Source organism: Triturus cristatus, chromosome 10 (genome assembly GCF_964204655.1).
Source record: "Triturus cristatus chromosome 10, aTriCri1.1, whole genome shotgun sequence".
In the NCBI taxonomy this organism is placed as follows: domain Eukaryota; kingdom Metazoa; phylum Chordata; class Amphibia; order Caudata; family Salamandridae; genus Triturus; species Triturus cristatus.
Genome location: NC_140593.1, coordinates 64130653 through 64156594, shown reverse-complemented (window position 1 = coordinate 64156594; position 25942 = coordinate 64130653). Strand labels below are relative to the sequence as shown.

The following is a 25942-nucleotide window of genomic DNA, read 5'->3' as shown; positions in this document are numbered from 1 at the left end:
GAGTGGCAGTCGCAGATACCTGGTACTTGACGCGGCAGTCTCTCTTCGCTTGGTCCTTAGTGCAGCAGGACAGGCCTCTGCGGTATTCTTCTCCAGTCCAACGAGATCTGAGTTCTGGGTGCCAAGCGTGCCGTTTTTTATGCCCAAAAAATAACCTCAAGGGTGGTTGTGGTCACTAACCAATGGCCTACCAGGTTCCCTCCCATCTGATGACCACTTTCTGTGAAGTGTGCCATCTAGCTATCACAGAGGCCCACTCTCGGTGGCAGAAGGCCTCTCTCGGCGTGCAGTGCTTCCTAGCCCAACCCAGAGGTGTGCCTACCAAGGGGGCAACTTGCCACTAAAAAATGGTTTGACAACTACTTCCCACTCTCTGTCCAGAGTGCCAACCTGTCTACGTAAACAATGGAGCGGCTCCTCTCCCAAGTGGTGACCATTTGCCCTTCAAGGCGAGGTAACACAGGCTTCTATTGTTTCCCTTCCTGGGAGTCGTTTGCGCGTCTCCCCAGGAGGCACAGGAAACTTTGGGTCAACAAAGTGGCAACTTTGTAAAAGTTGCACACTGCAACAAGTTACATTAATTTCAACTTGAGGACCAAGTCATGCTTACTGTAGGAAGCTGTTTGCTACCTTACAGTACCATCTTTAGTAGAGCTGGTCAGAAGTTAGCAAGGCTGAGGTATTCGCTTATAACACTGCACTCACCAATGGGGCTTCCAGCCTTCTTCTTGGTAAAAATGACAAGAGTGTTTTTTACAGTTGAAACATGTAAAAGTACATGTTTCACATTCTAACATACAGTACCTGGCCTCGGGGCTCGATAGACCTACCTTAGAAGTGACATACATATATTAAAAAGGAAGGAGTGGGGTTTGCCATTACCTTAAATGGCATAGTCGATTTAGCAGTTTAAACGGCCCTTGCAGTGGCAGACTGGGCGCCATATTTTGCCTTTGTCACACCCAGGGTGGCTCAACCACTGCTGCAGTCCCAGAGGTGACCCTCTAACTTACTGGATCTTGGGTACCATATAGTAGGGACTTACAAGTAAGTCAGTCTATGCTAATTGGGGATAGCCAATTCAACATACCTCTTGTAATGGGTTAGAACACTGGCACTGTGGTCTGGTCACAGGCCTCCGCGCACTTTCAGTGTCGAAAAACCATCAGTATTAGTCCAGAACCTTGGGGTGACCATACAAAAAGAAGCATTTCTTTACAAGTGTCCATTTATAAACAATACAGACCCCACTGGGACAGTGTTCATTATAATAAACAACAAAGATGTCACTGGGACAGTGTTCATTATAAATTATACAGACTTCACTGGAACAGTGTATAATTCATGATACACAATACAGACCTCATGGGACAGTTTACAGTTCAAAATTAACAATACAGACACCACCGGGACAGTGTTCAATACAGACACCACTAGGACACTGTTCAATACAGACCCCACTGGGACAGTGTTCATTATAAACAATACAGACACCCCTGGGACAGTGTTCATAACAAACAATGTAGGCATCCATGGACAGTGTTCATTATATAAACAATACATGGGTCACTGGGACAGTGTTCATTGTAAACAGTAAGGCCCTGCAGAGAGGGAGAGTTCTATGAAATATTCTTTTAACAAGTGTTTGCCTCCTTAATTATAAAGAGATTATCCTTTCTCTTCTCTGCAGGTTGAAGCTTGCAGGTTGTACAGCAAGTTTTCTGCCAGACCCAGCAGTTTGGAAGCCATTCCCCGCGTCATCGAAAAGGTAATGGCCTCCGACATTCCCTCTGTGAAACAGCAGGCTGGCGACAGGCCCCGCGTACTAAGGGGTGGTTTGTGCACGGTGCAGGTGCTCCCCCACCTTCCTATGGTCTGTCTGGGGTGGTATACAGCCTATCTATCTAGTTTATAATATTCTGCTGGTGCCAAGATCACAGGCCATGCTCTGGGAGTCTGCGGGTGGTGGGGGATATGGCTGTGCTCCCTCTGGGTGTCTGCTAGAACACCAGGTCAGGGCCAGACAGGAAACCTAAACCATCTCCACATGGCCGTAATCTGTGCCTAGAATGGGGTCATGGTCGCCCACCTGAATGCAGCCCCCTCGCCTGCTGCCCTCCTGGAAAATGCAAGATGAGCCCCACGGCCACTCTTCCCTGGGTGTGCTTCCAGGTCCTCGATTATGGGGGCTGGTGATGAGCCCTGTTTCATGTGTGGTGTCTGGTGTGTGGGGCCTGGTGTGTGGGACACATGAGTGCTCCTTATTCCCGCAGCTGTGTGGAGTTTTCAGATCTCTCATCCCTACTTCACGATCTCAGCAGCGCTTGGGCTTCGGGCATTGTTTCGAGGCACTTTCCTGACTTGGGATGTGATCAAAGACTGCTGCTGAGAGACACCCACATTTAGCGGGGCCTTCTGGACCAACCCCAACACTAAGATTATTTCAGAGGCAGGCTTGGTTCTTGTTCTCCAGGCTAAATCCACCAAGAGCATTGCATTACATTCATATCCCCCCCGCCTCGTCTGCAAAAGAGGATTCTAATACAGCATGGTTAACTTTAATGTAGTAAAAGATCTTTAGCCCAGGAGGTGGGGGTGGTGGTCATTTTAAATATCTGGTCATCCTTAGCCCAGGAGGTGGGGGTCATTTTAAATATCTGGTCATCATCCTTCTAGTAAATCCTCTTTTTATCAATTGAGTTAGACTGTTCTGTGTGAATGGCTAGCACACACATGCACCCTCACGTGCAGTGTCACATGATGCGTTCTCACATACAATCACAGCCCAACTCCCCTGCAGCCAAGTCCTTCACAAACTTGCGCTGACCTAACCGAGATCTCACAAGACTTAAACTGTGTCTCAGGTTGGAAAAAAAACTGACCATGAACGCCACTGGCCCAAGACCAGATTATTCCAGGTTTGAACGGACAGAATATTGAGCTGTGAGAGAGCGGGAAAGAGAAGCCATCTGAAAGTAGAAGGTCCTTGTCCATATTCAGGAGGACACACACTCGCACACCTGTTGAGTTGTTACCTAGCTTGGCCTTCTCCTGCCATAAGTCCCCTAGCTGGCTTGGAGATGGGCGTTCTTGGAGGGGCCCTAGATCTCTGCCTATGCGGCCAGAGGGGAGCATGCTGATGTGTCCTGCTTCCACTCGCCGCTTCCTGTTAGAAAGTTTAAGGGTCGAGAAGCCACTGCACAGACTTGTGTGAACTGCAGGTGACTGCTTTGAACCCCTCCAAGGATGATGAAATGAGTTGCACACCAGTAAAGTTGGCTAGTAATGACTCCTAACAGCCACAAGACCAGAGGCAGAACGGAAGACCCCAGCCTCCACGGTATGGGGAGCACAGACCATGGAAACGAGCAGAGCACATGCAGTCGAAATGAAGCCATAATGGGGTTGGGCAGGCACTGTTCATCACCGAGTACAGTCAGCAGGAGCTTGCTTGTACATGTTCCATTGTAAGTGGCTCATTCAGGTTTGCTTTTTCATCCCACCAGGCGGTGAGATGCAGCCTCTATGGCCGCCCCGGCGCCTCTTATGTTGACATTCCTGGTGACTTTGTGAACGCGGAGGTGAAAAGCAGCCAAGTCAGGTAACCGTGGATGATGGGGGGGGGGATGGTGAAGACTTTTGTTTATAGTTTACGAACTACAGCCATTGCCAGCCTGGAGCAATGCCAAACTGAAGAAGTGTGGAGGATGGTAGATGTCTCTCCCTGGCTCCCCACTCCCATCACCAAAGACCTCCGGAGGGAACACTGTGGACATATGCCTGTCAGCAGCAGGGCGGAGCACAATATAGAGTAGGATCTTGTTTCACTGTCTAGCACCTCCAGATATTCGACTGAGCTGGGGCAGAGTCAGTCACATGCCAAGGAAGCCTGGGGCAGAGTCAGTCACATGCCAGGGAAGCCTGAAGGATGTGACCTCTCCAGCTACTTTGCACCTCTGTGTTCAGTTTGAGCATCAGTAGAGGATTTTAAAAGACTCTTGGTTCTAGCCCTTCCGGTGTACATTTAGACACCGTGACCTTCTGTACATAGTAAGGGGTGTCTTAGTAAAGTGTGGCCCTCCAGGCTCTTACTTCCTTTCTGAGTTTTGTATGTTCTCTCTTCTAGGTATTCGGAATGCTGCCTCCCTCCACCTATCAGCATGGCTGACCCCGCCATGGTGTCACAGGCCACCTCCATCCTAATGAGCGCCAGGCGCCCACTCCTCATCGTTGGCAAAGGTACCATCTGAAAGCATAACGTCAGGGCGTATCCTGATTATAGACTAGTATAAGTGATCTAATTGTGACCTCCAGATGTATCTTAAATTGATTGTCTTTTTTTTTTACCACATCCTGAATAACTATATTCCCTTTATTAGAAAGGCACTTTGTTTGCACAGCAGCAAAAGCAGAGCTGCTTTCTTTGAGTGATGTCCACTCTACCACAGTCTTTTGGAAGACACTGGATCAAATGTCACTGTAATGAACTGTCTTTAGTTTCAAATGCCCAAACAATCGACATCTTCCTATTCTAAGCTGTTGTGGTGCCTCTGACACCAACAAGCTAGACATCCTTGCTTGAGATCGTAGTGGAAATGTGTCTTGGAGTAGATGTTGGTTCCCTTAAGTGGAGTATAAACTAACGGAAAACACCTATGCGCTGCAACTAAAAATGTTCTTCGGTTATTCAGATTAAAGCTCCTTTCTAACTATGGCTAACATTCTCGTCTAAAGGAGATGTCTCTCACCTGCATCATCCTACTCCTGCGTGCACAGCATTCACTCCAAGCTCTCTTTACTTATAGTTGCCTCTCTAATTGATGCAAAATCACCCTTCTGTTTAGTATTATTCAGTTAAGTGCTTCCCGAACCTTTTAGACCCAAGACCCACTTTTTAGAAGGACAAACATTTGCAAACCCCCTAGCTTTAATGTACATGAGGCAAGTGTTTTTTTAATGTAACTAAAGCATCGTGTGGTAGCGCACTGTAGTTTACAAACACATTTTCTAAATTTGCACAGACTTACAGTTTTACTGATAAAACTATATTGCACACATAATAATGTGTGGAAATCGGGTTCAGTGAATATCATTTTTGCATCACCAAGTAAAGTGCTTTGATTTGTTTTGATCCTATTAAAGTCTGTTGCAAACACACTTCAGAATCACACACACGTGTGCTTCCTTTTTGCATTTCCTGGCTGCTGAATGAGTACAGTTCATTTACAGGTATTTACATTTTGGTATCTGTTACAAAAAATTACATCCTACAGCCTTTCCTTCCACACTCCTGTATCCCAGGAAGATTGTCCCATAATTCACCTAAATGTTCGTTCTCTGCAAAGTGAGAGGAGTTTGTAAACCCCAATCCCCAAATAAAAGCAGCTCTTTGCCAGAGGACACAGCCTGACATTTGACCTCTGTCCTTGAAGCACAACAAATGTGACAAGAAAAACACAGACTTTAAAGTCCTCTTTATTTCTTGTTTGGACATTCTCAACCCACCAAAATTCGTCCGACATTTTGGGAACCACTTGTTCCTTCAGTTGCTGGCCTCCTTTATTCAGAAGTGTGGGCTTCTAGCAGGAGACCCGCATTGTGTGGAACAGTAGAGCCCTGTATGGGTGCTCCGCTGTCGTTACTCACTCCTGTGCCTTTCTCTTGGGTCTGCCACATGCATGTGTTTCAGACTGCGCACTCATCTTGACCATAATTCCACTTGTGCACACTGGATGAGTCCTTGTGTTCCACCTGGAGGGGACCGCCAGGTTTCATTGGCGTAAAATGTACTGTTGCCATTTTCGATGCTCCCTGGCTTCCTCGTGGATACTTGGTCCACATTCATAAAGTCAAACGTCCAATTGTAATCGCTTGTCACGCGCTATGGTAGCTTATTGGCCCGGACCATTGTGCAGTCAAAGTAACTTATATGCACTCTTTGACTTTCTAAGCAGCCCAGGACAATGGCGGCCGCTTCTTGGACATAAAATAGGTCTCGCATTTTCAGGAGTTTGAGATATTGGCATTGTAAATGACCGCCTTTTATTTATGTGTTAATTATCAAAACAGATAAATAAAAGGCATGGTCATTTACAATGCTAATAGCAAATGCAAGACCTATTACATTGCAAATGCTTGTTTTTAAAGTCTAGTTTAAGGGTGAGAATCTTTCAATGCTGGGGTTCTGTGATGTAGCATATTTAAATGTATAGCCAATCCTCCTGAAAGTGGGTTGATTTTCTGCTGGTATGGAGCCCACGTGGTATTTATTGGCTGTGCTCACAAGTGGCTCCCAATGTAGGGCGCGATAACACTCAAAATCCCGTGCTGGAAGGCCTTGTGGCAGGAAGGCCCAGGTTGTGTACTGATAGTTTCCCCAGAGCACCCCAAATAGGGGCCGCAGTCCAGTCAAGCTCTCAGAAGCTGCCAATCAAAGTTCAAACATGTGAGCAGGCCCCCACTGTGTACTCCTCGCCCCACTAACCTGAAAATGCAGCCCGACCACCAGCTTTTGAGGCAGGATTGCAAACTTGCACAAATGCAAACAAAGCAGTTTACACTCGGATCTGTAGTGATGGCAGCAGGCTCCACCCCCTGAAGACATCCGACTGGGCCCTGCCCTACACTGCCCCCTACATGGTTTAAGCTGTCCAGGCCACTATCCTGACCTGTCCACACAATCCACTTAATAGTGTCTAAACCTAGTACATCTAAGATAGCTCAGCGAACTAACTCATTCATTGTAGAGAGTCTGTAACATGAATGGCACAAGTTCTAATCCCACAGGGCCCACTCGGCCTTTCGTACTTTTGAGGTTGATAAAATGAGTGCCATCGAGTTGGGTAATAATTCACACATGTTATCTGTGCCTGGAGGCAAATCATACCATGTGCTATATAAGCATACTTATATGTCAAAGGTGCAGCGAAGTAGCTCCTTGAAGACGGTAGCTTGGCACTACTTCAAGCAAATAAAGTGATGAAAGAATAAAAATCTCTGGTGTGGCAGTAGTCTGCATTCAGCCAGAAACTGTATTCTGAAAATTTATAATAAAGAGAAGAGTACTGACCAGTACGTTAAATAGTAATACATTGACATTTTTGTGTCCGTCTAAACCGCTGGTAATTATTCTCAGTACATTCCATTCAATCATTTTTCAGCTTGTTTATGCCATTGCATTGATGGATGGAGTTATAATCAAATCTGATTCAGCCCTGCCATGGCACTGAGAAAACCTTTCGGTCTGAGGCAGCTGAGACACGAGGAAGTGGTACTGGCCCGGTGCCTAGGCGCTAGCATGAAACACGTTATTATGCTAAGTTAATGTTTGTTGCACTCGTATGCAGCTGTTATTTCATTACATGGCTTCATTACATGGCATGACAATCTATGACCCATGTTCTTGCTCTGTCTTTCCAGGCGCTGCCTACTCCCGAGCCGAACACAGTATCCGGAGGCTGGTAGAGCAGACTGGGCTCCCGTTCCTACCCACCCCTATGGGCAAAGGAGTTGTTCCCGATAACCACCCCCTCTGCGTGTCTGCCGCCAGGTCCAGGTGAGCCAGTCCTGGCAGAGTTTCTATGTGGCCTCCAGCCGAGTTGACACCAACTGTGCTGGTGCGGACGGAGGTGTGGCACTGTGCCTACTCTGGTGCTGATGGAGGCGTGGGTCTGTGCCTACTCTGGTGCGGACGGAGGTGTGGCACTGTGCCTACAGTGGTGTGGGCCTGTGCCTACTCTGGTGTAGATGGAGGTGTGGCACGGTGCCTACTCTGGTGCAGACGGAGGTGTGGCACGGTGCCTACTCTGGTGCAGACGGAGGTGTGGCACGGTGCCTACTCTGGTGCAGACGGAGGTGTGGCACGGTGCCTACTCTGGTGCAGACGAGGGTGTGGCACTGTGCCTACTCTGGTGCAGACGAGGGTGTGGGCTGTGCCTACTCTGGTGCAGACGGTGGCGTGGGTCTGTGCCTACTCTGGTGCGGACGGTGGTGTGGCCCTGTGCCTACTCTGGTGTAGACGGAGGTGTGGCACGGTGCCGACTCTGGTGCAGACGGAGGTGTGGCACTATGCCTACTCTGGTGTAGACGGTGGTGTGGCCCTGTGCCTACTCTGGTGCAGACGAGGGTGTGGCACTGTGCCTACTCTGGTGCAGACGAGGGTGTGGGCTGTGCCTACTCTGGTGCAGACGGAGGTGTGGCCTTATTGCCTACCTATCACTTCTAGGAGAGCCTGGGGTCCTTATCCAAGATTGAACTACCACCTACTGGGTGGAGGTGCATTTAGGAGTTGCCTACTATTTTGGGATGGAGCAGGGGCGCAACGCTCACCCTTTCCCAAGATCAACCTATCACTGCTGGGTGGGGTCCAGGTACTGCCCTACCAATCCTTGTAGGGAGGAGGGACGTCTTCAATCTACCTACTACTATGGGGGGAGCTGTGCAAGGCTATGGAAGAAGTTCTCTTCTATAAGGGCATTTCATACTGAGAATCACTGTTGTGGAGGAACAGCTGCGGCTGCTGCCAATGCAACTTGGTGGGGCAGCAGAGGGGTAACCTTTTTTTTTTTATTAAAAAATAGTTTTAAAACTTACCTTTCACTGCCTGCTCGCAATCGCTGCTCCTGGCACTACAATCTCCAGGGGAGTACAGGCTCCTGGACTCCCTATGCAATCCCAGCGTTTATCTCATGCAATTATTCCCGACATGAGGGATTGGGCGGAGCGGGCCAGTTTAACCCCTTGCATGCCCGCCCCTTTCCCCGCCCAGTGCCGCGCTTTGTATTAGCGGGCGGAGTTCATGACGAGCTGGACTCGTCATGGGCACAGCGCCACCGCAGCCCATGACGAGTCCAGCTCGTCATGGGCACTGAAGGGGTTAAAGCTCCGGCAGGGGCTGGAAGCCTGTGCCCCTGCGCACTGATAATATCTCCCAGGAACAGCCTGGAGATATCAAAGTGCGCACGCCGGCCACGGCCAGCCAAACCAACATGCGCACTTTCAATGCCTAAAACCACTCCTCCCCCTGCTGCTGTAGCAGAGTCTTGGCCCCTCCCCTGACTCGCGGAGTGTAAGTGAAAAATAAAATAAGAATAGTTTTATTGTCATTTTACTTTTCTTCTGTCCGGTGGCATTTCACCAGTGGGGTGACGCTCCTCCGCCCATAGCGGAGGAGCCGCCCCTGAGGAGGAACGGGATGCAAGTGCCCCGAATTATTGGATCTTTGGTGATATCCCATCCCCATAGGGGACTTGGGAAATGGGGACTTACGTCACATGTCTGTGATGCTTTGTTGTGTGCTAACCACCTGAAGTAACCCAACATCTCCACCAAGAGGCCCTGACACTGTCAGGAGGCATGCAAACCTGGTCTCTTGGTGAAATTGTCACATTAACCCTGGCAACACTATTGAGGTAACCGCCTCCTGGAACACAGAAGTGTGTCCCTTGCAGACAAACAGTCTGTGAAAATCTCCAGATGAGATCTTTACAACAGGACCCAATATTTCAGGTGAGATCGCAACACCTGCAGTACTCCAGAATGTGACCTCTAGAACTAGTCCCAATTCTCTGGGTGAAACCTTCAGAAAAGAACATGCTACTTGAGATGTTACGTCCAGAACTAGATATAACACTTTCGAACTGGACACAGTGCTCCGGATGAGATCTCTGTACGGGAACCCCAGTCCAGAAAGTGACCCCTCGAACCTCTGGAATGCCCTAGATGAGACCTTCACAAATGATCACCATACTTGAGATGGAGCCCACAGAAATGGGTACAACACGGTACTTGTGGTCTCTGGATGCGACCTCCATGACTGGAGATAATACCCCAGATTGGACGTCTAGAACTAGATGCTGTAATCCACATGTGGCCTGTATAACTGGACAGGATACTCTAGATAAGGCCTGCATAAATGGACACACTACTTGCAGTGTCACCCTCAGACCTGAAACACTTTAAATATGGACTCTTCCAGATCTCAACAAAGCCCTGTAGGTGTTCCTTTTAAAATGTACGTATTACTCTGATTGGAGCTGTAGAACTAGATGAAATCTTCTAGCCAAGACCTTTAGAAATTGACACAATAATGAGATGTCACTGCCAGTACTGGAGATAACTTAAGTGTGGTTTTTAAAACTGCTCAATCCTTTATCCAATTTAAATCTCTAACTATAGACTGACCAGGGGTCTATTTCTCTGCTCTTCTTGGCTTTCAAATTCAGCGGGCGTACTCCACTTTGCTTTTTAAGGTCTACAAGGATTGTAAATCAAGCTCTTCTACAAATGTCTTTGTTTCAGCGCCCTCTGGAGATCAAACCTTCTCCTTCAAAGCTGCACATTATAGAGTTTGTCCTCTATAACCTGACACCACACTCCAGATGTGAGCTCAAGAACCAAACTCTGCTCTGTAGATGGCACCATCCTCCAGGTGGCCTCCAAAATGGGACCGAACAGCACAGTGAGGCTTTGTCAATTAAAAGTCTAGTGTTTCTTCCCTCCTAGTCAGGGCTGCCTTCACTTTTAGCCTCCACCTGGGATGCTGGTCCCCTGATACCAACGTGAATGAAGCTAAGAGGTGCCCAGAGTTGTCTGGATGGTCACTCTCATTAACTTGCATGTTTTTATGTTTCCTTCCTTTATGGCTTTCCAGTGCGCTGCGGAACGCAGATGTCATCGTGCTCCTCGGTGCCAGGCTGAACTGGATGCTGCACTTCGGCCTGCCGCCCCGGTACCAGCCTGATGTGAAAATAATTCAGGTATGATGCACATAATCACCCTGCCAAGCTCTTCATATACACACCTGCACCTGATTTGCCAGCTGTTTCTCTCCCTGGTAATCTGTACCAGATGATGGTGTTTATTTTATTGTAGGCTCTCGGAGGAGGGCAGGGGGGTTAGTTTGCACCAAACTTGCATTGCATCACTTTGCACCTCTGGCATTCACATTAGACCACACACTATACCACACCTGAAAGAATAGGACAGCGGCCTGGTACAGTACATGTGTGTTGCCAACTTGGTGTACGTCAGTCCATAGCCCCGGTACAGCGCCTCTGTACCCTCTGCCAGGCTTTAGGGAGCCTTCTACAGTGAGGACAGATGAGTAGCTTAATCCTGGTCTGTCCCTTTAACACTGGTTCACCGATGCCTATGTAAACTGGAGACGCTCCTTGGCAAGACCCCGTTCTACGCTACAGCGAGTCATTTCAATCTGATTGATGTGTAAACTAGGCATGTATCCAGCAGTGCGTGTATGTGCCTCTGTCATACTGCCACGCTTGTACAATGCAAGTTGCATATCACGCTGTCCTATGCCTATATCTCCCGGGTATACTGCCACGTCACTCTGGCCTATGCCTATATAACCCGGATGTACTGCCACGCTTGTACAATGCAAGTTGCATATCCCACTGTCCTATGCCTTTTGATAACCCGGATATACTGCCACGCTTGTACAATGCAAGTTGCATATCACGCTGTCCTATGCCTATATCTCCCGGGTATACTGCAACGTCACTCTGGCCTATGCCTTTATAACCCGGATGTACTGCCACGCTTGTACAATGCAAGTTGCATATCACGCTGTCCTATGCCTTTTATAACCCGAATATACTGCCACGCTTGTACAATGCAAGTTGCATATCACGTTTTCCTATGCCTTTATAACCCGGATATACTACCACGCTTGTACAATGCAAGTTGCATATCACGCTGTACTATGCCTTTATAACCCGGATATACTACCATGCTTGTACAATGCAAGTTGCACATCACGCTGTCCTATGCCTTTATAACCCGAATATACTGCCACGCTTGTACAATGCAAGTTGCATATCACGCTGTCCTAATCTTTTATAACCCGGATAAACTGCCACGCTTGTACATTGCAAGTTGCATATCAGGCTGTTCTATGCCTTTATAACCCGGATATACTGCCACGCTTGTACATTGCAAGTTGCATATCAGGCTGTCCTATGCCTTTATAACCCGGATATACTGCCACGCTTGTACAATGCAAGTTGCATATCACGCTGTCCTCTGCCTATATCTCCCGGGTATACTGCCACGTCACTCTGGCCTATGCCTTTATAACCTGGATATACTGCCACGCTTGTACAATGCAAGTTGCATATCCCGCTGTCCTTTGCCTTTATAACCCGGATGTACTGCCACGCTTGTACAATGCAAGTTGCATATCACGCTGTCCTATGCCTTTATAACCCGGATATACTGCCACGCTGGTACAATGCAAGTTGCATATCACGCTGTCCTATGCCTTTATAACCTGGATATACTGCCACGCTTGTACAATGCAAATTGCATATCACGCTGTCCTATGCCTTTATAACCTGGATATACTGCCACGCTTGTACAATGCAAGTTGCATATCCCGCTGTCCTATGCCTTTATAACCCGGATGTACTGCCACGCTTGTACAATGCAAGTTGCATATCACGCTGTCCTATGCCTTTATAACCCAGATATACTGCCACGCTTGTACGATGCAAGTTGCATATCAGGCTGTCCTATGCCTTTATAACCCGGATATACTGCCACGCTTGTACAATGCAAGTTGCATATCGCACTGTCCTATGCCTATATCTCCCGGGTATACTGCCACGTCACTCTGGCCTATGCCTTTATAACCCGGATATACTGCCACGCTTGTGCATTGCAGGTTGCATATCAGGCTGTCCTATGCCTTAATAACCCGGATACACTGCCACGCTTGTACTATGCAAGTTGCATATCACGCTGTCCTATGCCTTTATAACCCGGATATACTGCCACGCCTGTACAATGCAAGTTGCATATCACGCTGTCCTATGCCTATATCTCCCGGGTATACTGCCACGTCACGCTGGCCTATGCCTATATAACCCAGCTGAATCCATACTACACAACTGTACACCACTAGCTACATCAATGTCAGTTTGATACCTGTGTCATCTGCTTGATGCCTTGTGTCCTGCTTGCATACTTTAAGATACACATCAGACTATCCACTGCCTGTTTCGTCAGGATTACGCCCTGCGACATTCCTGTATACCCACCGCCGTGCCCGTCAATCAGGAATATGCCCTGAACCATTCCCGCAGTCCTTGGCTCTGTATCAGACTGTTCCATGTGCCTGTAACCAGGTTTAAGGCAGATGCTTTGACTGTCTACCCATGACTCTGTATTTAACTGCACTGTGCATGCCTGTCCAGTATTACGACCTGCATTGTGCCTGCTTATCTTCGACTCAGACTGTCCCATGCATGTTTATCCCCAACTCCACATCACACTGTCCCATGCATGAATTATCAGACTATTACTCTGCTCTGTGTCTTTAGATTCCCTACTGTGCTCCAGTCAGTCAAGTCCCGCTATAGCATCAAGAAGCCTTTATGGTGAACGTATGCGCTTTGCAAAATCCCTAAATCTATAGTCTGCATGAGATCTTGCACTTGCCTGTATGCCTTCTGCCTGGCTACAGCCGTCCTGATGCCTGCATACTGTGGAGAAGCCTGTTACGGCTCTTCCGGCTCCCTGTTTGTGAACCGAGGGCAGAGCATGCACTGTGATGCCCCTGTGCTGGCGCTGGGCTCACTTGCTTGGATGCCTTGTACTTTTCCACTTCTTGAATGGTGTTCTGGAATGTTGGTATTTCTTGCAGATTCTCGTACAGTGGAGCAAAAACGGTGATGACTTGCTCATGAGGATTTTTGAGCTCCACTGGGTGTTGGAACGGCGTGCTTTCTGCTCTTGGTCAGTGAGCGGCCAGCATTGTTCTTTCTGTCCTAGTTTTAGTGAGGGGTGGGAGGTCTACTTTTTACTCAAATGCAAAAACAACAAGGTGATGGATGAAATGCTTGATTTCTTTTTTTTTTTTTTTACATCTCTTTATTGGTATTTGGTATTCAACATTGCAGTCATAAGAACCTTGCAATTGTAAAATTACATATTACAGTCAATTCGGCTCTTTACAAATTAACATATGCATACTGCTTTCATATTTTAACACACTCTAACAATTTTCCAAGATGGGTGGTCTGCCATTCTCCGACTTACACTTATTGTCAACGGATCTGTTTTGTTAGTTACACTGTTCTGATCCATAATGTACAAACCCAATACACAATAAGATAATCCACAAAATAGGAAAGAACATAACGTAAAATGTCTGCAGAAGGGGGGTGCAACTAGTCTGTTTCAATAACCAGTTAATCGAGCTTCGACATTATGGGTAAACCCTTGTAGTGTTCAGGGCGGGGTCTCTACTACGTTGTTCACTCCATTAAACACCACTATTACCGGTGGCTCATCCCACCCGATTCTCTTTGGGGTTCACATCACTAGGCGTTTCCCATGATATCCTTACATCCCCCCCATTGCTCAGCTCTAGGGAGCTTCCTCTCTCCTCTGGCCTCCTCCCATTGTAACACTCTACCTTCCGCCCCAGCCCATATAATGACGTCCTTATTCCAGGCGTCTAGTTGAGGTCCCCTCATGGACTTCCATTCCATCGCTACTCTATGCTTAGCGAGGCCCAGAGCAAGGTCTATCAGTTTATTCCCCACCTTCTGCTTAAATAGCCTCGGAAAAAGGCCCAACACACATACCTGAACCGTTAACAGTAACACCCTATTTAGTATGCTTCTAATCTTATCTAAAACCGCTTCCGAGAATATCTGCATGTATTGACAGCTCCAGACTATATGTCTGAAGTTAGCATCAGGGTGATTATGTCTCTGACAGTGTCGCATCTCCCCCCGTATGTCACATTGAGGCGGTGAGATGTTAGACATTCATGTATATGTAGTTAAACTGGACGTACTTTAGGCGAGTATTCCTGGAGATCTTCTTGGGAGAAAGCAAGGCCTTGCGCCACTCCGCGTCAGTAAGCTTCCCTCCCCCAAGTCTATCCCATCTCTCACGAAGCCCACTCGGGGGGCCAAGGAATGCTGTGACCAGCGCAGCATAGAACCACTTTACAAGATGCCTGGCTGTGCCTAGGGTAAATAAAGCATGTAGCACCGGGCGTGCCTCTGGTTCCTCCCTCCCATTATCCCAGAGCTGCACGAAAGTACGGGACAAAGCTTCATATTGTAAAAACTGACCTGGGGTAATCCATTATCGGCTACTAGATCATCAAATAAAAGCAGTATCTTGTCTGAGTAGCAATCCCCTGCACTATCCAGCCCTGCGTCCGCCCACAGCACCAATTGTTCGCTCGTGAATACCGATTGGGGATCACCATGCGGCAGCCCAACCAGTGGTAGCACCAGCGTATATTTAGCAGGGCGAAGGCCCTTATTTTGACACCTTTTCCAGGCATGTAATGCAGTACGTTGAAGCAGTGAGCAGTAAGGTGTAATTGTTGTCGGCATGAGCAGCTTGGCCATCCACAAGTTAGGACAGGATTCCGGATTGGTCAACCATGTACTTTTCTCATTCACCCATTGTGCCAACCACTGCAGTTGAGCCGCCAGCATGTAGTATTCAAAGTTTGGGACTCCCAGTCCCCCTTCTGCCATTGGGAAGTTGCAGTGTCTTCAGGGACACCCGTGGCCGCCAGTCTCCCCACACCAAACCTCGCAAGAGGGTGTTCATGGGGCGGAACCAACTACTTGGCATCAGGACCGGCAGATTGACAAAAAAATACAACCGGCCGGGCAACATACCCATCTTGGACAGGGAAATCCTGGCCGTTATGGTTAATTGAAGGGTACACCAAAAGTGTACACAAGAGCGGAGGGAGTGCCGCACTCTATTCAAATTCCCTTCCTTTAAGTCCTCCAATGAGTGAAAAACATGTATGCCCAAGTATTTAAACGTGTCTTGAGCCCAATGTATGTTCACAGTCAAGGACTCCGGCCTACTTATTGGGCCCGCCACTGGGAAAAGATACGTTTTGGCTGTATTGACTCGAAGGCCCGAATACAGCGCAAATCTGTCCAGAATCTGCGGTGCCTCGGAGGTGCCTGTATAGGCCTCTTCCAGGTAAATTAACAGGTCATCAGCGTATAAGGGTATGTTATGTTGACGTCCTCCTATCGTCAATCCTATCCCCACCCCGCCCTGCTGGACCCTTTCCACTTGAGGTTCTATAACCAGGGCAAACAATAAAGAGGAAAGTTGACACCCTTGGCGCGTCCCCCGCGATATCCGATATTGCCTAGAGATCCTCCTACCAGTTTTGACCCGAGCAGTGGGTGAGGTATATAAAAGCTGCACCCATCGCACCCACTCTTCCCCCAGTCCCATATGAAGCATCCCCTCGACCAAGTACTCCCAGCCAACTGTATCGACTGCCTTTTCTAGGTCGACTGATAGTACTGCGGCCTGTTTTTTGGAAGGAGCGTCCGTGTGATACAGGATAGAGTAGAGTCTACGAAGATTGTAAGAAGTACTGCGCGACAGGATGAAACCATTCTGGTCAGGATGTACTAGGGTTTACATATACGGCAGGAGCCTACCCGCCAGTACCTTACTCAGTATCTTAAAGTCCAGATTAAGCATGGAGAGAGGTCTAATCTGTTACTACAGCCACAGGCAGCTTAGTCTTTGGAAGTGGGATCACCAACGCAGTCTGGGTAGACCCGGGCATCTCCCCACACTCGTATGACTCTGTGTACAGCTTAACTAGTTGAGGTACTAATGAGTCTGCATATCTTTGATAGAATTCTGCCGGTAGGCCCTCAGACCCAGGCGTTTTACCTGTCGCCAGCGCCATTATAGCCGCTCTGACTTCTTGCGGGTTCAACTCCTCTTGTGCCGAATTGTCCACCGTGCGGAGAGGTAGCGGGTCCGAAAAGCTCCTGACGTCTGGCAGATGTGCTCCCATTGGAGCAGTATATAGGCGTTCGTAATAAGAGCAGAACGACTCGTTGATGCCCGCCGGGTCATGTATAACTTCCCACGCATCAGATTTCAACTGCGTAATTGTCGCCCCACTCAGTTCTGGCTTAATTAGTCTAGCTAAGAGGCAACCCGCCCTGCCTTCATCCTTCTGAACTCTGTCCAGATACTCTTTATGGCTATAGCACCGTAGTAGGCTAAGTGCTTTGTCGGATCTCCCACGGGCTTCTGATAAAGATGCGCAGGCCGTTTCCCCCGTTCCCTGAACGTTGTCTAGCCTACGTAGTTCTTCCTCGAAGCCAATGATTTCCTGCTGAAGGTCCTTGTGTGCCCCAATCGTTTGCCCCATGCAGTAGCCCTCTTACTACCACCTTAAATACCTTTCACTTTGTCAGGTCAGAGTGAAGGAGGCTGAGTAGGCATTAATAGGAAAATATGACTCAATAAGTGCCCGCAGCGAGGCACTAAAAGGTGCATCCTCTAGTGCCGAGGGGTTACGTTTCCATGTCGGAATCCGGGGTGGACCCCCGACGTTTCATGTGTCTATCAGCGGGCTATGATCAGACAATGTGCGCCCCAGGTACTCGGTATGGAGTATAGTACAAAATGAAGTCTGGAGTACAAAGAAATGTATCGAGCCTGGTGTGTACCTGGTGAAAAGAAAGAATATTCCCTATGCACTGTGTGTTGCGTCCTCCAAGCCCTTCATGGGAAATCCAATTACAGAAACCTGCTGCCGTGTGGTGTGGCTGCGCTCCCTGCAAAGGAGAATGCGAGCGATCCGCCGAAATATCCACTACGCAATTAAGGCGGTGGTCGCGAATATTTGCCCCCTCCATCGTCGCTTCAGCTTCCCTGCCTCTTCTACATTCAAATGAGTTTCTTGGAGGTAAGCTATATGGACATCTCTGCGCTTAAAGTACGAATATATGTTGTGGCGCTTAGCCATGGACCCCAGACCCCTTATATTCCACGTTAGGAAACGTATCACATTGTGAGGTTGTGCCATTGTAGAAATACGACCTTGGGTGACCTCCCAGTGGGACCCCACCCATGCCCCGCTTGTTCATTCCTGCACCACCACCCACCTCTGCAACTAAAACAACTTACTGATCTAACAAAAAGACCCCCAAAATGGTCAACTCCCCATCCCCAGGAACAGAGTTTGGAACATTATCCTCTTAAGTGAGGCTCCAATCTAGCGGGGCTCTCAATGGGGTGGTAAAGATAAAAACATTATACAAGGTGCGTAGACCTCCTAGAGCGCACCGGCCGTACTATAGGAAGCGCTGACCTGGGACTGCAAGTGGTTAGTCTCCGATATTTCAGGGACCCAGAAACCCTCCCAATCTCCCTCCAATTCAGATGATCTCATCTGCTGTATGTGGGGTCACCACCGGTAGCTTGTTGCCGTCACTATGGGAGGAATCTGAGTCCTGATCCCCAGTTACCTTTGAAGAGCGAGCTTCAGGTTCCGGAGATGGGCTTCTGCCCGTTATGAGTGCCGCAACAGCCTGCAACGCCTCCACCCTCTCCTTCTCTCTTTGTGACGTAGTCGGCCTCTTAGCAAGACCCCTTCGGGTTCTTCATCTAGCACGCTTCCCAAGTTCCACTGGTTTCTTGGCCATTGAAGTGGAGGACCGCCCCTCAGGGGGGCCACCTTTGTAAGACTCAATCCAGTCCCACGCATCTTTCGGATTGTCACAATACTGAGTGTTGCCATCTAGGATAATACACGGCCCGGCTTGAAACATAAATGAGTACTGCAGACTCTCCTCTCTCAGGGCCCACTTGACCCCTAGGAAAGAGGCCCGTTCTCTCTAAACCTCTATCATGTAGTCGGGGAAGATGGAAATTTTACTATTGTCCAAAATGTATGGGCCATCAGCACGCGCCCTTTGCAGAAGTAAGTCTCTGTCACGGAAGTGCAAAAGTCTGGCCATGACCGGCTGCGGAGGCCTGCCTGGAGCCAGTGGTCTAGCCGGGACTCTGTGAGCCCTTTCCAAAGTGTAGAATGATGACCGACCCTCCGGGGCTACATTGGTTTTAAGCCATTGTTCCAGGAAGGACACCATGTCGCTGCTTTCCGCTCCCTCCGGAAGGCCCAGGACCCTGATATATTTCTGTCTGTTACGCCCTTCCGCGTGTTCGGACTTCCGTTCCAGCACGCCCACCCTGTCTGCCAAAAATCCCACTTGCCCCTCCAATGACTTCTGCGCTGGTATCAGGACTGCAACATTAGACTCCGTCTCCTTCACTCTTTCAGACACTTTCTTGTATTCTTCCCGCAATAATCCTAGGCCTGCCACCACTGTGCTGATATCCTGATGAAGAGTGGCTTTAGTATCTGCAATGGCCTCCAGGATCCTGCTTAATTGTTGCTGCAACGACTCTTCCGTCACCGATTGGGGCTGGTCTTGCACAGTATCTTCCTGGTCCAGGGTGGCCCCCGTCTGACAACCTCTAGGTTTGCCCATTCCACCACTGAGCAGGGCGGTGCCCCCTGAAACACCCAGGGGGGAAAAGCTCACTAGGCCGCGTGCGGCAGCTGTGCTGATCTATACAGCCCCCACTTTGGGCCCTGCACCACGGCCGCTCTGTAATCCGTTCTGCCCAACTGCTGGATTACGGGGATGTCACCACATACACCGACTCACCACACTAATTCTGTCTGGTGCGGGGCCACTTCCGGCATGCACTTTGCTAGTGGACACAATAGCCCCAGTCGCTTCCACCAATCTGATTGCTCCCTTATGATTTTTCGCTGGTCTAACCGGCTGCAGAACTGGCGGTACCGCCCAGCAATTCCCAACCACCAGAGTTCCTGTGTGAAACAGCAGGACACAGCCCGGGGCGCACACTCCTAGGCCCCACGCTTTCCGCTACTGGCCCATACAGCGCAGAGGTAAGAGGCAGTATACCCACGCCACACTCCCTGGGCTCGCTCTCAACATGTTGTCATGGGTTGGTGAGGAGTCAGAGCACCCCCGCCATGCCAAGGTCAGGCACAAGGGTCAGGCAGTCCACCGCCGGCTCGTAGCAGCTCTCCCTGGTCCCAAAGTTATTAAAGGCCAATCCAATATTGGCATAGCAACTTAACAAACGTTCTTGAAGCGGGGAACCTCTGTGTTGTGCTACCGGTAACCGGACTAACTCACGGCCCTCCGAGCCCCGGGTCCGGGCCCCGATCTGACCCCCCTGCTCCTTACTGTCCAAAAGGCGCCTGCGACCCCCCCCCACCCCCCCACCCCCGCTGGCTCTCAGTGCCAGTACCACTGGCTTCTCGATGTCTGCCGCAGCCACTCTGCACTCTATCTCAGCACGGCCCCTCACTCATCCTGGGCCTCGCAGCTCACTCGCAGTCCGCTGCTCACCTCTGAGACGCCATCTTGAGGACGCTCGGCCTCAGCCGGCTTACGGGGCAGAGCTCATCCCCGTCTCTCCTAAGAGTGTCTGGGACGGGAGATTCAGCCCCTTTCCTCGGAGGGGTCACCAGACCCGTTTTGGCCGCTCCCAACCGCCAGTAATTCACGACGATAAAGATGGGCCGGCACGGAGTTCCGGGTTCACGCATCCGCCATCTGCAGCTCCTTGGCCATGCCCCGAAATGCTTGAATTAATCCCAGCCATTGGCAATCACTTGAGCTGCATCCCAATCCATAATTATGTTGTCCACCATGCCACCTGAGTTTGGACCCAGCCATAAATCATTCTTGACCCTGCTCCTCATAAGAGCAGACCAGCCTGAACTGCCAGGCCAGGTCCTCCCTCAACAGGAACACAAGGAAACTAGGACCAGTTTCAGCCTAGTTGGGGTTCTTCAGCCAGGTATATGTGCCATTGGGACCAAGCTATACCTGGCTCAAGATCCCTAACTAGGGCGAAACTGGTCCTAGGTTTGTTGTCTTTCATTTCAGGGAGATCCTGGCCTAGCAGTTTTGGCTGGAGTGTTCCCATTGGAGCAGGGTCGAGACTGATTGCATATAGCTGGGTCCAAACTGAGGTGGTGTGGTAGGCAAAGCACAATGGATTGGAATGTGGCACCAAGTGATTTCCAGTGGCTGAGATTAATTCTGGCATTCCATCCATCACCTTGTTTTTTTTTCCTTTGACGCCCCAAGTGCACTGATTTTTGCCCAGACGTGGGTCCTGGAACCAAGCTATACCTGGCTGATGAGCCCTAACTAAGGCGAAAACGGTCCTAGGTTGCTTGTGTTATGGTTGAGGGAGGACCTGGCCTGGCAGTTCGGGCTGGACTGTTCCCTTGAGGAAAAGGGTCCAGACTGATGTGCATATGGCTGGGTCCAAACTGGGGTGGCGTGGTGGGCAAAAATGATGTATTGGGATGCGGCCCAGGGTGACCGTCTGTGGCTGAGATTAATTGATGCATTCCTTGCCAGTGGCTAAGATTAAGTCAAGCTTGCCACCTTAGAGGCCACAAAACTCCTGAGGCGGAAAGCCGGGAGCACGCTCATATGTTTTAACATTGCTTATTTTTATCTTGTGTTTAATTGTTGGGCATTTCCCCCTGAGCATTCGCCCCACCTACCTGCATCAGAAACCTCAGCGCAGCCGACCTAAACGTTGCCGCGGGTCAGAGTTCTTCTGCCGCCATCTCGTTAATCCCACAGGCCACGCCCAATGCGGGAGGCCACGCCCCACCCCCTCATTCAAATACAATGTGCATTCCCCGGACGCGCAGCGGATGTGCGCAGCGGGCGCGCCAGCGGCGCGCCAAAGGCAAGCCCATCCGCGCCAGGCCGGGACCAGGGCCCAGTCTCGCTGGCCACCCCATCCCATACTCACCTAACTCCCTCAGAGAATTGCAAATCCCCTACCCCCCGCCTTCCCCTGCTACCATCCGACGAATCTCTGCATCTGGCCTTGCACGCACAGACCTACCTTCCCCTAGTAGGAGCACAACCCTTACCAAACCAGTGAGGAGTGACACTTTTATTCGTGTGCTGTACCTAAACACCCGCTCCCTGGTAAAACACCAATCTGACATCTACATCCTCTTGTCCATCGAGAAACCAGACGTACTTCTGCTCACTGAAACCTGGTTAACCACAGATATCCAGGGACTGGCCCTCAGGTGGATCCAGTCCTTCCTGACCGGCAGAACACAAGCTGTCCGTTTGGGCCCCTATACAGCAGACAAAACCCCTACAACTTGTGGAGTCCCTCAAGGTTCCTCCCTGTCACCACTACTATTTAACCTCTACCTCCAACCCTTGATTTATTCACTTCAGAGCTGGGATATCACTATCTACAACTATGCTGACGACCTGCAGATCATTTTCCCACTCAACTCTCCGGATGCTGTCATCAGCTTCCAGTCCGTTATGTTACACATCCAGCAGTGGATGAACCACAACCAACTAAAACTCAACCCGGGAAAACAGAGCTCCTCCTCCCTGGCTCCAGCCCCTCTTACTGGGGCCCGCGGTTCTGGCCTAACGAATTAGGCCCCCCCCCTGCCCCCCCCCGGTTCCTGTGAAATCAGTAAAGAGTCTTGGGGTGACTATCGACGTTGAACTTTCCCTCAGACCGCAAGTGGGTGCGGTGATCTCCTCATGCACGTTCCAGCTCCGAAAAATTGGTAAAGTTAGTCACCTCCTACCTCCAGCTGCCCTGGTCCAGGTTGTTATCTCCCTGGTACTCTTTTGCCTGGATTTTTCAAATTCCCTATACTTTGGACTTCCACAGTCACTACTGCGTCGCCTCCAGGTTATGCAGAACCAGGCAGCCCGTCTCATTTATAAAACTCCTATTTGTCAGTCGGCTAAACCCTTGTTACACAAACTCCACTGGCTACCCATAGAACAAAGGGCGGCTTTCAAGCTGGGCTGCCTCCCGTTCAAATCCCTTCATGGCACCAGCCCAGCGTTCTTGAAAACTCTCATTACCCCACACCACCCCACCCGCAATCTTCGTTCAGCTCACTTACATCTGCTTGTCGCTCCTAAAATTAAAACTAATAAATTCGGCGGTCGCCGGTTTGCCCACCTAGTTCCCAATCTCTGGAACCCTCTCCCCCTGTCCATTAAATCAAGTAGTTCCCTCCCCCACTTCAGAAAATTGCAAAAAACGTTCCTCTTCCCTTCCTCGGGCTAATCCCCGCCTCCTTTACTTCACACTCACGTTTGCCTCTAGCGCCAGGAAACCCACGGTGTCAGTGCGCTTTACAAATCTCATTTAACATAACATAACATAACATAACCTGTCACCATGTTTTTGCATTTGACCGCTTTTTGGACCAGCTCAAGGAATGGTCAATGTGGTGCTTTCTGTCCTGGCTCATCGAGCGGCAAATGTGTGCTCTCTAGAATAGCGAATTCAGCAACTCATGGTGTGCTTTGTGCCAAGTGAGTGATGGGCGACAAGCTTTCTATAACTAGCTCCCTGAGCAGACCATGATGTGCTTCCCCTCCAGCCTCAGTGCTTCCTGTACTAGGTCATTGAGCAGCGAGTGATGTGCTGTTCTGCTCAAGTGAGTGGAAAATGATGTGTTTCTGGTACTGGGTCTGTGAACGGCCAATGATGGTTTACTGTCTTGATTTGGTGAGTGATGGGTGACATGCTTTCAGTACTGGCTCAATGAGTGACAGTTATGAGCTTTCCCTCCTGGTCACTGGTGGGTGACCTGCTGTTTCCTCCCTGCCCCCAGGTGGACATTTGTGCTGAAGAGCTGGGGAACAGTGTGAAGCCAGCCGCCTGTCTATTGGGAGATGTCGATGCTGTCACTAAGCAGGTAACGTAGAGACTCTCAGAAGCAATTCTCTGTTCTCAGCATGTGCCTATTCACATGCTGTGCATTATTCTGCAATTTGTGGTTAGATGTAGAAATATTATTTAAAAAAATAAATCTTTACTTTTGAGCGTCGACCATAGGCGGGGCCCACGTGACATTGATTGGAAGCCATTAGCCCACAGGGCAAGACTGCCAGCATCTTTAGATTCTTTTTCACCCGTGGGTGCAGAAGAGTGCAGGTACCTGCGGTTTATATTTTTTTAATTAAAGTGATGCTGAAAACCGAGATTTCGTCGTTGCTGCGGTAGAGGATCAAACACACGTTTGGTGCTAAAGACAGGCATCGGAAGGACTTTATTTTTGCTCGAGGTCACTGAACATGGGAGGTCGAGGGCAGAAAAAGTGTCTACAGTGTTTCTGCTTTGTGTTTTCAAAGTTATTTTCAAGTTTGTGGAACTGGTGAACACACCCTTTAGGTTCTGCCTAAACGTTCATTTAAAATGCGCCTTAAATGACCAGCACAGGGTACCTAGTCTGTCTCTTTTCCTGTGTCAGTGTCGCAGAAGGGAGGAGTCAGTGTTGACAACTCAAAGCAACAACTCTGGAAAGTCCAGAGCGAGAGTGTAGGGCTCATGACACCGAGGCTTGAGGGTCAGTGTCAGCCGTGGGTGGAGGATCTTTGTGCATAGAGAGTGTAGGGCTCACGACACTGAGGGTTGAGGTCAGGACCAGTGTTGGTTGGAGGATCTTGGTGCATAGAGAGTGTAGGGCTCACGACACTGAGGCTTGAGGGTCAGTGCCAGCCGTGGGTGGAGGATCTTGGTGCATAGAGAGTGTAGGGCCCACGACACCCAGGCTTGAGGTCAGGATCAGTCTTGGATGGAGGATCTTGGTGCATGGAGAGAGTAGGGCTCACGACACCGAGGCTTGAGGTCAGGACCAGTCTTGGATGGAGGATCTTGGTGCATAGAGAGTGTAGGGCTCACGACACAGAGGCTTGAGGTCAGGACCAGACTTGGATGGCGGATCTTGGTGCATAGAGAGTGTAGGGCTTACGACACCGAGGCTTCTTGGATGGAGGATCTTGGTGCATAGAGAGTGTAGGGCTCACGACACCGAGGCTTGAGGTGAGGGTCAGCCGTGGGTGGAGGATCTTGGCGCATAGAGAGTGTAGGGCTCACGACACCGAGACTTGAGGTCAGGACCAGTCTTGGATGGAGGATCTTGGTGCATAGAGAGTGTAGGGCTCACGACACCGAGGCTTGAGGTCCGGACCAGTATTGGATGGAGGCTCTTGGTGCATAGCGAGTGTAGGGCTCCCGACACCGAGGCTTGAGGTCAGGACCAGTCTTGGATGGAGGATCTTGGTGCATAGAGAGGGGGCGCTGTTGATGAAGGAGCAGAGGAGGCAGAAGGAGTACAATCTGCCAATTGAAGCGACAAAGAACCAGGAGATTTGCTGTACATAGATTCTCCAAAATCAATCCTGAAGAACAATTTAATATCCCCTAAACAGCCGAAGTCCTCATTTCCTCTTTCAGATCTCGTTCGGAGATGGAAACCTAGGACTTCACAAGCAAAGCACCATTGTCATTGTTGAAGAGTTGACCGTTGAGAAGCAAAACTAAAAGATGTTCACCTCCACAAGGAGAAACGCGCTTCCTGGTAAAGCACAACACCACAAATTATACGCCAAAGAAGGCAGTGTCTCGGCTTTCTTAAAGATTTTCAAGCATGGACATTTCATAAAGAGACGACTTCTAAAGCCAAAAGACAGTCATTGCATCTTGATTTCGAAGCAGCTACCTAAATGTTGGTGTTGAAAAATAAATGCCATCGTATGGTCAAGCTTCAGCGTTATTCAAAAAGGAAAAACTCATTTGATGAGGTTTTGCAGTTAAATACCTCTTAGCTACACAGAAACGGAAGAGGGAGGAGCATATACCATCTCGAGCTCCAGCAGATAAGGTACATAGTACCCATGACGAGTCATAGGCCATATCCCATAAAGCGGCGAGCAGCATGACTCCAAACAGGATGAGGCTAGAGACGCACTGGAAAGATATGAGATATGGAAGAATGTAGATTACACAAGGGGAATTGTCCGCTTACCCGAGTAGGACCTTACCACCTGCTTGCATTTCATCCTATCATTCCGCCATTAAAAGAGCAAGCTCTGCATATGGGGGTTTAGCGAGGGGAGCCGCAGAAAGAGTCATGATTTACAAGATACCGTGTCACATACCATCCCTTTGCCAGTGTATACCTATGTGCCTCGTGTTTTGCCGCTTGGTAAGGACGTTTGTAAAATTGTGAGATCCAAACTACATTAAAGCCTGTGTA

At 49.4% G+C, this 25942-nt stretch overlaps 1 protein-coding gene across 2 annotated transcripts in view; it reads left to right on the top strand.

Moving 5' to 3' along the window:
- HACL1 (2-hydroxyacyl-CoA lyase 1) overlaps nt 1-25942 on the top strand; it is a 172190-nt gene that overhangs the window by 68874 nt on the left and 77374 nt on the right. For both annotated transcript variants that reach the window (XM_085630421.1, XM_085630420.1), the window contains exons 6-11: nt 1691-1768; nt 3507-3601; nt 4127-4239; nt 7420-7555; nt 10652-10757; nt 23516-23599. In XM_085630421.1, the coding sequence (XP_085486547.1) occupies nt 1691-1768; nt 3507-3601; nt 4127-4239; nt 7420-7555; nt 10652-10757; nt 23516-23599 (612 nt within the window). The remainder of the gene's footprint in view (nt 1-1690; nt 1769-3506; nt 3602-4126; nt 4240-7419; nt 7556-10651; nt 10758-23515; nt 23600-25942) is intronic.